At 37.5% G+C, this 13,247-nt stretch overlaps 1 protein-coding gene across 1 annotated transcript in view; it reads left to right on the forward strand.

Moving 5' to 3' along the window:
- Window positions 1-13,247, forward strand: part of ESR1 (estrogen receptor 1) — a 132,468-nt gene that overhangs the window by 17,554 nt on the left and 101,667 nt on the right. The window contains 1 exon segment of the mRNA XM_068184633.1: window positions 5,369-5,873. Coding sequence (XP_068040734.1) covers window positions 5,446-5,873 — 428 coding nt within the window. The 5' untranslated portion in view covers window positions 5,369-5,445.

The following is a 13,247-nucleotide window of genomic DNA, read 5'->3' on the forward strand; positions in this document are numbered from 1 at the left end:
TATTCAACAGTTCCCCATTTACAATATGAACTGTTTTGACCAATTTTTTTTCAAAGCCTCTACTTACATTAGACATGTGAAAGCAGAAGCTCCCTTTTTAACAGGAAAACCAACCTAACCCAAAAATTTGGGGTTAGAAATCTTAGGTGTAGCCTTTTGGTGCCATGGCTAGTTCTAGTGAGTTATTTGGGAGTAGGGGAAAAAAGAAGTGTACATCTTTGTATCAACTTATAAAACTAAAAGTTCAAAACTTCCACTAACAGCGTGGAACACTTATCTCTCCTTAGAGCCTAAGGAATTTTTAAGCATGCCTCATTTGCCTAGTGGTATCAAGAGCTTTAAGTTTTTGTATTTTTTCTTTCCCTAGAGAAGATTTATAAGGCAGTGGGGTAGATGGTGCTGTTCTCCAGCTGTCTGTCTTGAGGAGTTTCCTCACTGGACTAAACACAGCATAATTTCTCTGTAATGTTACTGTGGAATCTTGGAAAAACATAATGTTCCTCCTGTTATGTACAATAGATTCTTCTTTAATTGCAGCAGCTAAAAAAAACTTCTATCTTTATAGCTGTGGAACCAAAGCGACAAAGTTTATGGTCTTTCACTGTCAGCAGGTTTATGGAAAATTTATAGTATGTGCTCTGAGTTTACCATTTTTTGTTGCAGTGCTTACTAAAACTAGTGCTGAAAAATGCCTGTTATAGAATGGGGTTTTTCTGTCTTTAAATTTCCTATAAATTTAATAGCCTTTGTGTATATTTATATATTTAATTTATACATAGAAACGTATGTATATACTTTGAGTATATACTTTTGCATACTATACTTCATATAGTATTTTTTGGTTTCTCTCCTTTTCCCTCAAACTTTTGTTTTATCTTGTCCAAAATGCAAAAATGTGTTCAGGCTGTTTCTTTTTCCTTTAATTTTTTTTTTAATCCTATAAAATGAACTTATTTTGTTACCATTCTCTGACTGCCTTTCAGGACTTGTAGTCCATAGAAAATTATTATGGCACTGATATTAATGGCACTGAAAATCCTCAAAGTTATTTGGAGAAGATAAAATAATATCTTCTAAATTTTTAAATTATCTGTTTTCTTTTTTCTGTTTCTGAGATCACTTCACTGTTTCCACAATACTTGCTGTCAGTGGAAGAAGGCTACTTTTGGGTTTTTTTTAAGCTATGTTCCAGTTTAGAAGTGTTGGAGTGATGATCCAGTTGAGCCAAACTGCAGTATGGATAGTCTGCTAACTTAATCTGATCATGGTTGTCATTTGGCAACAAATTAAAAAAAAAATTGGATGCAAACTATTCATCAATTATTCAAAATAAGCAGAATTTGCCTTTAGAAACATATCTAAATATTTTTCAGTTGTAAGTGATGCTAGTTTAATCACAGAGCAGCAGAAATGTGATTTAGTTTTAATGTATCTGCATTTGATATTTTGTTAATGTAATCAGTGTAAATTCGCCACTTTGGAAAATCTGAGTTGAGCACTGGAACTCCGGCCTATCTAGAAAAGGAAAACAGGCTGAAATTTTTAAAAGGGAAACACAGGATTTAATCAGTCACTTTCATTTATCCAAACTATTATTTTCTCATTTCCATGAAAAGTATAGTGCCTGAGTCCTCACTGTTTCATCCAGCTAATGCTCATTAAAAATCCCTCTGTATGAAGATGCAGTTTCTGCTTTGACCTGCTTTGCTAACATGTCTGTAGTGCTTCTCAGTCACAGTGGACTAGTCCCTCCTACTTCTTCAGTATTCCTTAAATGCTGCTTTCTTTCCTTCCTGTGCAGGCATAAATCTGGATGGATCAAAGCCAAATTTCATTTGTATATTCCCAAACTTCAGAAATATAGCAAAACCCTCAATCTATACCTGATCTCAAATTAGCAAACCTTCAGATTTTGTAGAACCAGCTCCTCTCTATTTTTATATATCTATCTTCTGTAATATGTGCTCAGCAACTCCAAAACAATATTAAACCTTCATTAAGGAGAGAGAAATACATAGGACAGCTTGGCTGCAGCTGAATACACAATAGTTGAGAAATTACTAGATCTGAGAATGTAGATTTCCTCATTTTGAACACATCTGTCTAGCACTGGAAAGGAAGGTGCTGCAGCCAATTCATGTTTTTATTTACTCTCTCTTGTTACTACATGTAATTTAAAACAAAAAAAAAAAACCAGAGTGAATGAGGCAAGTCCTTCTGTATGAGATCTGCATAGTTTTAAAGGCATACATGCTGTGGGATTTAGAAGAACCAAGTCTTTACATAAACGTTTTGCTAAAGAGCACTAAATGTCATTGCTGGATCCTGTACCCATTCCCATATTCTAATATTTTCATATTCTAGAGCATGTAAAATCTGACATGTAATAGATCAGATTAAAGTGAGTGGTGAGGTATGTCCTGACCTTTAAGCACAAATACCAGGTTTTAGAAAACCTAAATCTCATTTTTCTGAGAGGTGAGTCCACAGGCGGGTGCACCTAATGCCAGCTCTAAAGCAGGGTGAAGTAGCAGTGTTTGTTAATTTGGAGCAAACAGTCTTTACCATGTGGGACATGAAAGAAAACAACCCTCTAATAACTTTTTGCACTTCATAGTTTCTTTATATCTAAAAATCCCACATAAAGTAAGCAGAATCAGAGCCTGATTTTCTTTTCAGTGTACAAAAATAAAAAATTCAGCTTCTTCATGGGATTTGGCTTGACATGCCCCCCACCTCACCCTTGCCCTTTCTTGCTCTCTTGCTTTTCTTCCACCGGAAGAGTAAGTCAGACATTACGGGATGCTGCCACAGAGATTCTCAGCCAATCCTCAAGATCTTGTTTGTGGCACTCACTTTTTTTCCTCTCAAGATGTGTACGAGGCTGTGTGCTGCATGGATACTGCAGCTGTCTGTTGCTGAGCCCTTTCAGTGGGAGGACTGTGGCTTGTGGAGAGCTGGTCATAGGGTCCCTAATTTAAATGGGACACAGCAGAAGTGATGGTGGTTCAAGTTAACCCTACAGTATGTTTAATGCTGTTTACATCTGATGGAAATTTTAAATATTTGACCTCCTGGAAACACACTCCCTCCCAAAAATAATTCATACGGTTCTTAAAAATTGCATGTAAGAAGCACAGGCACACTCAGAAGTCAACTCTTTGTTTGCTCACTTCTGTTTTCCATCTTCTGCATAGCTATTACACTGGAACAATTTATTTCATGTCAATATATTAGTTTTAACAGAGCATACATATTGGATAATGCTTTAGATAAAAATTCAAAGTCCATTTTGTAGCACATTATAGAAGTGGATACTTTTTATGGCAGGTAGATTCACATTAATTCTCAGATTATGAAGCTTAATAAGAGGTGATGCCTTTTCCATGTATTTCAAAGCACAAAATGTGTAAAGGCGACTGACTCAAACTTGTAACTGCCATTCATTTCAGCCTGTGCAGCCCTGCAGCCTGGCTGCTGAGAGCTGTGCTTACTTGCTGTTTTGTGAGTCTCTGCAGAAGCATGGTCGCCCACTCTAAGAGAACATGCACACACTTTTTTTTTTTTTTTTTTTTCTCTCACACTGTCTGGCATACTTTCAGCATAACTCTCGAAGACTTTCTGAACTGCTGGGTATGGTCGTCTGATTGTTATTTTTTTTAACTGGGAACATGTTTAGTCCAGTGTTATTTAAACAAGCTTATCTCCTTGATCAAAGTCTACAATCTGAAATTTGAACAGGGTAGGGAGGGTGGCTGGGTGGGTGAGGAAATATATCAAGTACATAGTTATGCTTGTGCTGATGTCTCTGTGCCTGCAAAGGTAAAACCATATATTGCTTCAGAATATTCTTGCAAATATGAACAACTTTGGCTATTTTAGTTGAAGTTCTAAACACACTGTATTATTTCTAAAATAAAACCTGGTTTTAGTAAACTTTTCTTGACACTTCTAGTGACCTGCCTTTTCAGTTTCTTGGGTTTTTTGAAGGTTGAGCCAAATAACTGTGGAGTTGTTTAAGTATAGCATAGGCTTTACTAGTATTCAAAGCACACTAGCTGGAGCCCATATATTAATGCATTTACGGTTGACATAAGCCTACTTCATTGACTGAACCACAGACCACAGCAATGAAGCTGGGGAGCTTGAAACAGTTTCTGGAGGTTTTCATTTAGCTCCTTCAGGAGAACTGGTTTGTGCGAAGTTAAAATTATATGGAATGAGATTGCAAGAAGCAGCATGCATGCCACACCTTTTCATTATGTTCACTCTTTTCCTTTTTTTCCTTTCTAAATATAACTTTGAGAGGCATGTCAGGTTTTTTTTTAAGATGATCCCGTTTGATTATTTTAGATTACTTGATTTTTTTAGTCTGATTTCAAAATTCAAGTTTGCTAGGCTTTTGTTCACAGACTAGGAAGACTATATTCAATTTATATATCATGCAATCAAATAACCATCTCCTAACCATGGCAAAATGTGAATTATGTTTATTTCATCATTTTACAGCATAAAAAGAAGGAAGCATAATTTTCTAGGCTAATCTAAAGCTTGTCCTTGCTTTTTAATGTTATTATAGTACTCTAGTCACTGAAAGTTGCTGTTGCTGATGAAGGTATATTATAAATCTTCTCTTCTGCATAGGTATCATGCACTCTTTAATTTTATTAGCTGGCTTTATTGACTGGGGCTTGCTCCCTACACACCCAGACACACAAACATACACAGACACAGAGAGAGACAGACACACAGACGCGTGCTTGCACACACACACATACACGCATTCTGTTTTCCCTATCTCGGTTACAGCACAGTCCTGCCCAGGGTCAGTACAATGTACACATTACATATTTCTAGCAAACATGAAAATTAATCAAGCAGGAGGAGAGATAAGCACAGATAGATTGGAGCCTGCTGAGGAAATAAAAGGCAGTAATCTGACTGACCACTGGACTATTCTTCCTGGTTGGATTTAAGTGTTCTTTCCCATTAGTTGCTGCAAAGCACTGTACCCTGAAGTGAAAAATTAAACGATCAGTAAGAATGAAGTAACATTTAGATGGACAATTCTTTGGTATAACTCCAGAACTAATTGTTTCTGAAGTGATGTTTAAACCAACGTCGGCACAAGGCAAGGGCTCCTGGCTCGCAGCCAGCACCTTGTAATGCATATTAGCGCAGATGAGGAGTTCCTAAAAGTTAGAGAGAGGGAGAGGGAGGGAAGAAGAGAGAGAGAATGTGCGTTTTCAGTGCTCACTCTGCATTTGTTTGTATCCTCCTCCTTGCCAAGATTAGAGAAATACCTGTGTAGTGCTGCTTTATCATGATTTCTGCTGAGCCTCAGAATAGATTCTGGTATTTTTTTTAGGTGGACTGCCAGCTGCCGATCTCGCTGTTGACAGTAAAAGCAGATATGTTCCTTGCTCACTGCCATTAGTACTGACCATGACCCTTCACACCAAAACCTCTGGAGTTACCCTGCTGCACCAGATTCAAGGCACTGAACTGGAGACACTGAGCAGACCTCAGCTGAAGATTCCCCTGGAAAGATCGCTCAGCGACATGTACGTGGAGACCAACAAGTCAGGAGTTTTTAACTACCCAGAAGGAGCCACCTATGATTTTGGTACTACGGCTCCCGTCTACAGCTCTACTACGCTCAGTTATGCCCCTACGTCGGAATCTTTTGGGTCCAGCAGTTTGGCAGGATTTCACTCCCTGAACAGTGTCCCACCAAGCCCGGTGGTGTTCTTGCAAACGGCACCCCAGCTGTCGCCCTTCATCCATCATCACAGCCAACAGGTACCCTATTACCTTGAAAATGATCAGGGCAGCTTTGGGATGAGGGAAGCTGCTCCTCCAGCCTTCTACAGGTAAATGCTACAGAAAGTTTTCTTTCTTTTTTAAGCAGCTGATCTGAGAAAATTAGAATGTAAAAATCTGTTATGCCCTAATATTTGCTTTTGTGTAAAGGAGCATGGGATTTAACTGAATCAGCAATGATATATAGACCATAAGAAATAGTGTAGAATAAAAAAAACTGTAATTCACAGCCCACTGTGACTGTAAGCTGTAAATTTTGAAAACCTGTGTAAAAAACCCATCAGATAATGAGTATAAATATTTCCTGGGAAAACATGAAATCATAATTGATTAAAGAATGGCAAATGACCTCAGTGTTGTATTGTATTATAATACTGTCTGAAGTATACTAGAAAGACTTCCACCATCACACATTTTTAAGTGTGTGTGGTTGTTTGTTCAGCTCTTAGCGGGTAGTAAGAGTATTTTTCTCCTGTGTCTTCCTTTGCAGTTGAGAAGTGGCTTACATAGGAAGTTGTTCAGAAGCACTATATCCTTCCTAATCAAAGTGTTAGAGTTGACTCAGTGACAATATTTCAGTCAGTAACCACCTTTCTGAGCTATCCAAAGAGCTGTGTGCATATTAAGATGCATTTTTCATTGGAGGGTGATATATATTAACTGTAAACCTGGCATGCTGCTTTTCAAAATATAGGCTCATTCAGCGGGGTTTTTAATATTTTTGTCCCTCAGTAGGAGGTTGGTTCATGTTTTCTCTTTTTTGTCTGGAATAGAAAGACAAAAGTATCGCTGAAAGGGGGAAATACATTTCCGTATTTAAACATTTATTGTAAATTGTGAAAAAAATTGCATATTTTCTTGAAGTAAGTGGCAGAAATTGATAGAATTATGGCTTCTTAAAAAACCCCCATCATCATACATACCTATACCCATGCTGTTAACGTTCTGTGCAGTGTTTATAGCATAGTTTTGCAACAGTTTATTATACTGGGCTTCACTGAATCAAACTGAACAGTTAGATGTTTTTTTTTTTTTTCTGAGCTCTCACTCTCTGTTGATTAGAAAGATACAGGTGAGTTTGTTAGAAGTGTAACAAACAAAAGTGAAAAAAACAAGTAATATTTTCCATGTTGAGGGCCCGACTTTGCTAGACTTATTTGCACAATATAGCATGTTGCCGTGAACAGCAATGTATGTTCTGAAGTCTAACTCAGCCTGACTAAGAATCTGGTAGTAAAGTCTGGTCCCAGAAAAAAAAATGATTGCACTTTTTTGCAACGGATTGGGCAGTTTTGGAGAGTAGGTAGAATAAAGACTGGTGAAATGATAGATAATGGTTATGTTAAATTGTCCAATACAGTGATCTATAAACTGAATTGATTCAAACAAAATTCTTTTTAGTGCAACCAAACACAGTACTTCCTGGAAGAATGAGTGCATGTCAGAGCATAGTGATCTTGAATGATTAGCAGTGACTTGAAAGTTAAACTGCACTTTGTGCTCGATTAAAAGACTTTTTTTACACGAGTGTCCCATGCAAACCTATGGGGAAAAGTGTGTAAGCAACGTTATGTATGTAAACAGGGGAGTAGTGAGTTTGTGAAGTTGAAACACACAGGCAGAAAATGTTCTATAGTCAGGTATTGTACTGCAGGAGGATTCAAACCTAAGAATCACCTAGACATAGAAGTTGCTATGGAAATAGTGTTATTTTAATTTTTAAGCAGTGAATTGAGATGAGACCATTCAAAATAAAATTAAGGTACTTTTTTAGTTTAACTGCTTGAGCAAGCGTGTAAGACCAGTGCTGTATTCTCCTTTTCCTGACATTTCTGATCAAGGTTGTGTGTCACCCTTGGGAATGTGTATTAGCCCTTTGAAACTGCTGAGGCTTAATGCAGCAGTAATTAGGTGAATTTATGATCTTGGATATGCCAGAAGATTTATCTGCATACAGTGTTATACAAATGATTTAATGGCCCCTTCCAGCCATAACTCTGTGGAACGCATCTTATGTAGTAATAAGAAATGTGTTTCAAAGTGCTTGCTATGATTATCTTTTGTTGACAGGCATGGTACTGTTCAAATTAAATTAATAAAAAAACTTTGCCTTTTTTGCTTTTCATTGTTGTGAGGTCATATTTACAAAGTTTTCACCCTCACAACATTAAACATTAGGTCTTTCTTCTTGTGTTTTGGCATAAGCCCAATCACCAGTAGTCTGTCAAAAAGCATCTGAATAGGTGTTCACTGCCTAGGAAATATTTAAATGTCTAGCCGTAGGGTTTCAGAATAAGTTCTTTTAAAAACTTTCAATTTGCTTTATTTATTTGGCTAATCTCATTGGCTTCACTTGGGTTATGGGAGAAAAGAAAGCATAGGGCAGTGTAATTTGGCAAAGAATAAACTGATGCTGGAGATTGAAAGATGCCTAACTACCAAAATAGAGAGTTTCTGGAACAACCTACCAGTAGGAGTGGTAAATGCAAAAAATCTTAAAACAGAAGCCCTAAAAAAAGTTATAGTGAATCATGATTAGTTTGTGATATGGCTGCCTGCTTCTATGAAAAATTATGTAATGCAAGACCCAGTAAGTCTCCTCTGCAATTCTCATTTATCTTTCTGTGTAACTGAATTGTGCTATTTGACTTTTAGGGCAGAAATATTATTTAGGGCAGAAATATTTGCATAGTATCACCCCTTTCTACTCTGAATTTGACATGCAAGTGTTGCATTCACTGGTACATTCAGTGTTATCTTGGACAATAAATAAACATTATAGGTTGGAGCTGAGATGATATTCCGTTTGATACTTGGACAAAATGTTAAAAATCTTCAGTCACAAACCTAAAAATTACTGTGTGTGATAAGGAAAACTTTTAATGTCTTTTGATTTTGTTAGTAAGTGTTCAAAATCATACTACCTATAGAAAGATATGTATTAATAGGTGTATAACTATATGTCTGCTACTTCTGAAGTTATATTTTGTCTTTCAAATAGTGACTCTTTTTCCAAAAGAGCTACTCTCTTGTTGTGAGATAATGGTAGGCTTCTACATCTAGCTGAGGAACATAAAGATACATGAAAAGAATGATTTTTAAAAATGCAATAAATATATTAATGTCCCCTCTGGTATCTGTAAATCATGAGGCATCAGAATTTGAGAAGTGGAGAAAAAAGGTCTTAATTAACTCAAATTGTGCTGTCTATACATGGACCTCTTTTATGCCTGATCTTTTGGCTGTTTTTATAGGTAGCCAAACTAAAATACCTTTTTCTTATCTGACAATGCCAAATTTAATTTTTTTTTTAAATTTGATAATTTTTAGTAGGGTTTTTTTAATTATTAAATGCTGACTAGTGGTTGATAATTATTACAGGAAATCTTGTACTCGTGACTATAACAGTAAATTAACGGAAATGTTTCTTTTGCTCTTAACTGAATTGTTCTTATTGAATTTGAGTGCAGGTAATTTCTGCTTATTTCCTCTCACTTTTCAGCAAGTTTTGATCCACTCAGGGAAAAAATCAAGGCTTCCAGTAGCTAATTTTCAGTAGCTTGTAGATTCCTACAAGCACCAGCAGAACATCCTTTTTGCTCTGCCAGTGTGTGATATTGTGTCATCCCACTGAGTCTGCACTCCTCAGATCTGAAGTAAAATCATGCACATACTTAAGGCCCTTTGTAGCCTGTCTTTGGTGCTGGTTCCAAATTCGGCCAACAAAAAAAAAAAAAAAAAAAAAAAAAAAAAAAGAAAAAAAAAAAAAAGGCTGCCCCTTCCAGCTCCCTGATGAGAAAGCTGTCTGTCCATCTGTAGTCAGGGACAGAAGCTGAGCAAATCAGTGTGCTAACAGAATAACAGATTAATTGCTCCCTCACTTTTAGTGGCTAGTTAGTATCTTCTAATACTTCAGGCTCTTTGTTTAGATTAATGTAACAAAGTATTTGTTTAGCATTAGCCACAATTATCATGCTGCAGTCGAGTCTGATGTTCTAATCAATATGATACACAGCTTTAATTTTAATGCTTGCTAAAATTAAGAAAGATTACAAATGTAGATCGATCCTTCTTCTGTTATAATTTGTAAATCCATCTGTCCAAAAAAATAGCTACAAATGCATAAACATTGTTAAACTTGTCTGATTCAGTATGAATTTTTCTAGCTGTTCATGTTGAGTTCCAGATAAAGAAGATTTTTTTCCAAATTTTAAAACTAAAAGTGTTGAAATGAATACAAAGTTCAAAGATGATTCTCCTTTTCTTATTTTTTTAAATGTAGCATAAAGTATTTCATAAGATGGAGTATGATGTAATGTAGTGTATTGCTTTGCTTTTTTTGTTTATTTTTCTCTAAAACGTCAATCTGCTCAGAGGTCCTCTCTTGAACAGTCCAAGTGTTCAGGCAATTTCTTGAACACTTGGAGTGTTCCTGTTTTCAGGCCGTGTGCTGGTATCTCTGACAATTTTGCAGCAATAGATGACTGTAATAAAAGAAACAGGAAAACATGGAGTCATCTCATGGATAGTTTCTTATCTCATGGAAATGTTGTAAAGATAAGCCCATTAAGTGTTCTGAGATGCTCATACATGACAATTATGAGGGACTTGTACAGACCAACTTTAGTGTTTCTGCAGTCCTTCTTGGAGCATGTGCTGATGTGGATCATGCTGCAAGCGTGCTTGCACCATAAAATCACCAATCCACATTGTTGAGGAGGACATGTGATCTGTGACTCCTTGTGCCCCTGAATAAGGGCAGACAGTGATGGAAAGGGGTAAAAGAGATTTTTTGCTTCCTCATTACTCTCCTTTCTGTCAAGGCAGGGAGATGGATCTCACTTGTTCTCTCTTGTCATTGAAGAAAACTTCATTTCTGCAGCAGGTTATATTTTTTGCATAAACCACAGATGTAGGAAGTGCTTCATATATCAGGTCCTTCCCAACAGGACTTGAAATTTGTGTCTAAACCCATGGTTATTCAGACAGACCGTGTGAATGGGGTTCATCTGATCAAATGTAGACATCTAGGTCTATATTCATTTTTCCATTCCTTAGGCATCTACTGCTGTTTGAGAGGCCAGAAGGTCAGATGGGTCTAGTAGATATGACACAGGACCTGCTGGGTAACTATAGCTTTTTGGAGTAGGAGCTGTGTGTCAGTGAGGGTCACCACCTGGAACACCTCAAATGGCATTGACAACAGCATCAAACCTGCACATGGACCCCCTTCTTCCTCTGAGACACAGAGAGAAAGAGACACTGAGAACACAGATTGTCTCTTTCTTAGGGTACCTGATAAAAGTAGACCAAGTGCATTAGTCTCAAAAAAGCAAGCTTATCTTCCTGTATTATATAAAATGGCTACATTCTATTCCAGATAGCTACTGGGTGAAGATGGATACCCAGTGATACTCAGTTACATGAAATTAATCCCACTCCTACACCTCCTGTAAAGAACCAAAACAGACATGCTTTGTAATATTCCTTCACAAAGACACTGCATTATGTCCCTTGAGAGGGAGATGGGAATTGACTCTGTGTCACTGGCCTTGATCACTCTTGCTCTGAGGCTATTGAAACAACAAACACTGCTGGCCATATCTGCTCTGATATGGAAAGCATTAGTTGCTGGCATCAGTTCCTTCAGCAATTGCAAAGTGAACATCAGATGCCAGCATTTTTTATTAAACCAACAAGATAGGCTGACCAGATCTAAGGCATTGCTCCAAAAAAGCACAAGAGAATAGCCTGGCAACTGAAGTGCATCCACATTTCCTTAAAAATCGAGATTTTGGAAATTTTTGATTTAATATTTTTGACAATGAAACACTGAAGTGAATCATGAGCTCCCTGGTCTGTCTGCAGGGAGTTTTCCATTATCTATTCAGGCATCAGAACAGAGATTATAGCAGAGATGCTGTCCTTCAACATTCTCACTTGAAGTGCTGTTTTCATTGCATTCATTGCAGGGACTGTTCGTAAAATTTGCTGTACAGGGACAAGTCACATCTGGGCCTGAGTGGCCTTTTCAGTGACTTGCAAAAGGTTATAATTTACCACAGCTCATTAGAAGCCCTGATCAATCTGACACTGGGCAAGGCAAAGCATTTCTGCTTTTCTGCCAAGCTTAGATTCCAGTTGCTGGGAGGCTTCTTATTTCATCTCACTCAAGATATTCTTGTGCAAGACTATCAAAGCATGAATGATACCTGTTAGAGAAAAGAAGATCATAAATCTGCAGGATAACATTTTTCCTTGATAAGAAATTGATAGCAACATTGGATTCAGGAGTGATCTAGATGTTTTATTTTAACCCTTTGCTAGAAAAAGGGAATATGTTCCTCAGAAGATAGAGCTTAAATATGACTGTCCTAACTGTAAATCCTATTTGATGCATATACGTAACAATTGCAGTGGTCTTGCAACCATTGCAGTCTTAACTATGACACAGCAGCCAGCACCTATATAAATAATAAATAAGAAAAGATGGCTCACTGCATGGAAACCATTGGTAAAAGTGAAAAATAGCAGTAAAGGCTAAAAGTTGAGTGTAATGAAGAGGACTTAAAAAAAGCAGTTGGTGATTAACAGTGAACAGCCGTGCAAGTAACCACCTCGCATCCAGTGGGCTGTCTACAACTCTTCAAGGGTTCAGTTCCCCTCATGTTGGATGGCATGGGTGGAATGTGTCGCGTTCTGGTTCCGCGTGCTGCTGTCTCACAATGTTGTCAGCTTCCAGAACCGACCTCCCAAGGAGCTAGGCAGCAGAATCAGTGCAAGGTAACTGTTGAGTGCTACAGGGGAGAACCTTGAGGTTCTCCATCCCTCTGAGGATGACAGACCAATGAGCGTCAAGGCAGCACCAGGCTGCATTTAACATCCATGCATTTCACCTTGCATTCATAAACCATGTGAGTAAGCAGTGTGGGGTTTTTTCACCTTGATCGTACTATCTAATTAAGGAAACTACTTTTAACTGGTTATATAGGGGAAACCTGTATTCTCCCATTGAAGATTTTTTCCAGTTTCTCAGCAATCTGCAATGCAAATGTCCAGTGCAAATTTCATTGCTACTTCCAGTCTTTTCTCCCCCTTTTAGTACTTGCTATCGTGCAGAAACAGCACTTTGGTCACTGCAGCCTACTTCAGTACAGATTTGTGCTGCTAAAAGATGTCTATATAAAACTTTCTAGGGTACTACAACGGGGACATCAAAGCTGGAAGAGAGGGAAGGGAAATTTACTGCAACAGAGGAAACGGCTCAGCTTATGATAAATAAAAATCATTAGGAAGAGTCTGTGCAGAAAGCAGCAGCTGTAGTAGAAAATGTGGCATAAGGTTTAGGCCCCAAATCTTAAATCACAAGGCTGGGAAACTCATAATAGCTTTTCAAATAGTCTTCACTGCGGTTTTTGCATATA

This window comes from Anomalospiza imberbis, chromosome 3 (genome assembly GCF_031753505.1).
Source record: "Anomalospiza imberbis isolate Cuckoo-Finch-1a 21T00152 chromosome 3, ASM3175350v1, whole genome shotgun sequence".
Classification (NCBI taxonomy): domain Eukaryota; kingdom Metazoa; phylum Chordata; class Aves; order Passeriformes; family Viduidae; genus Anomalospiza; species Anomalospiza imberbis.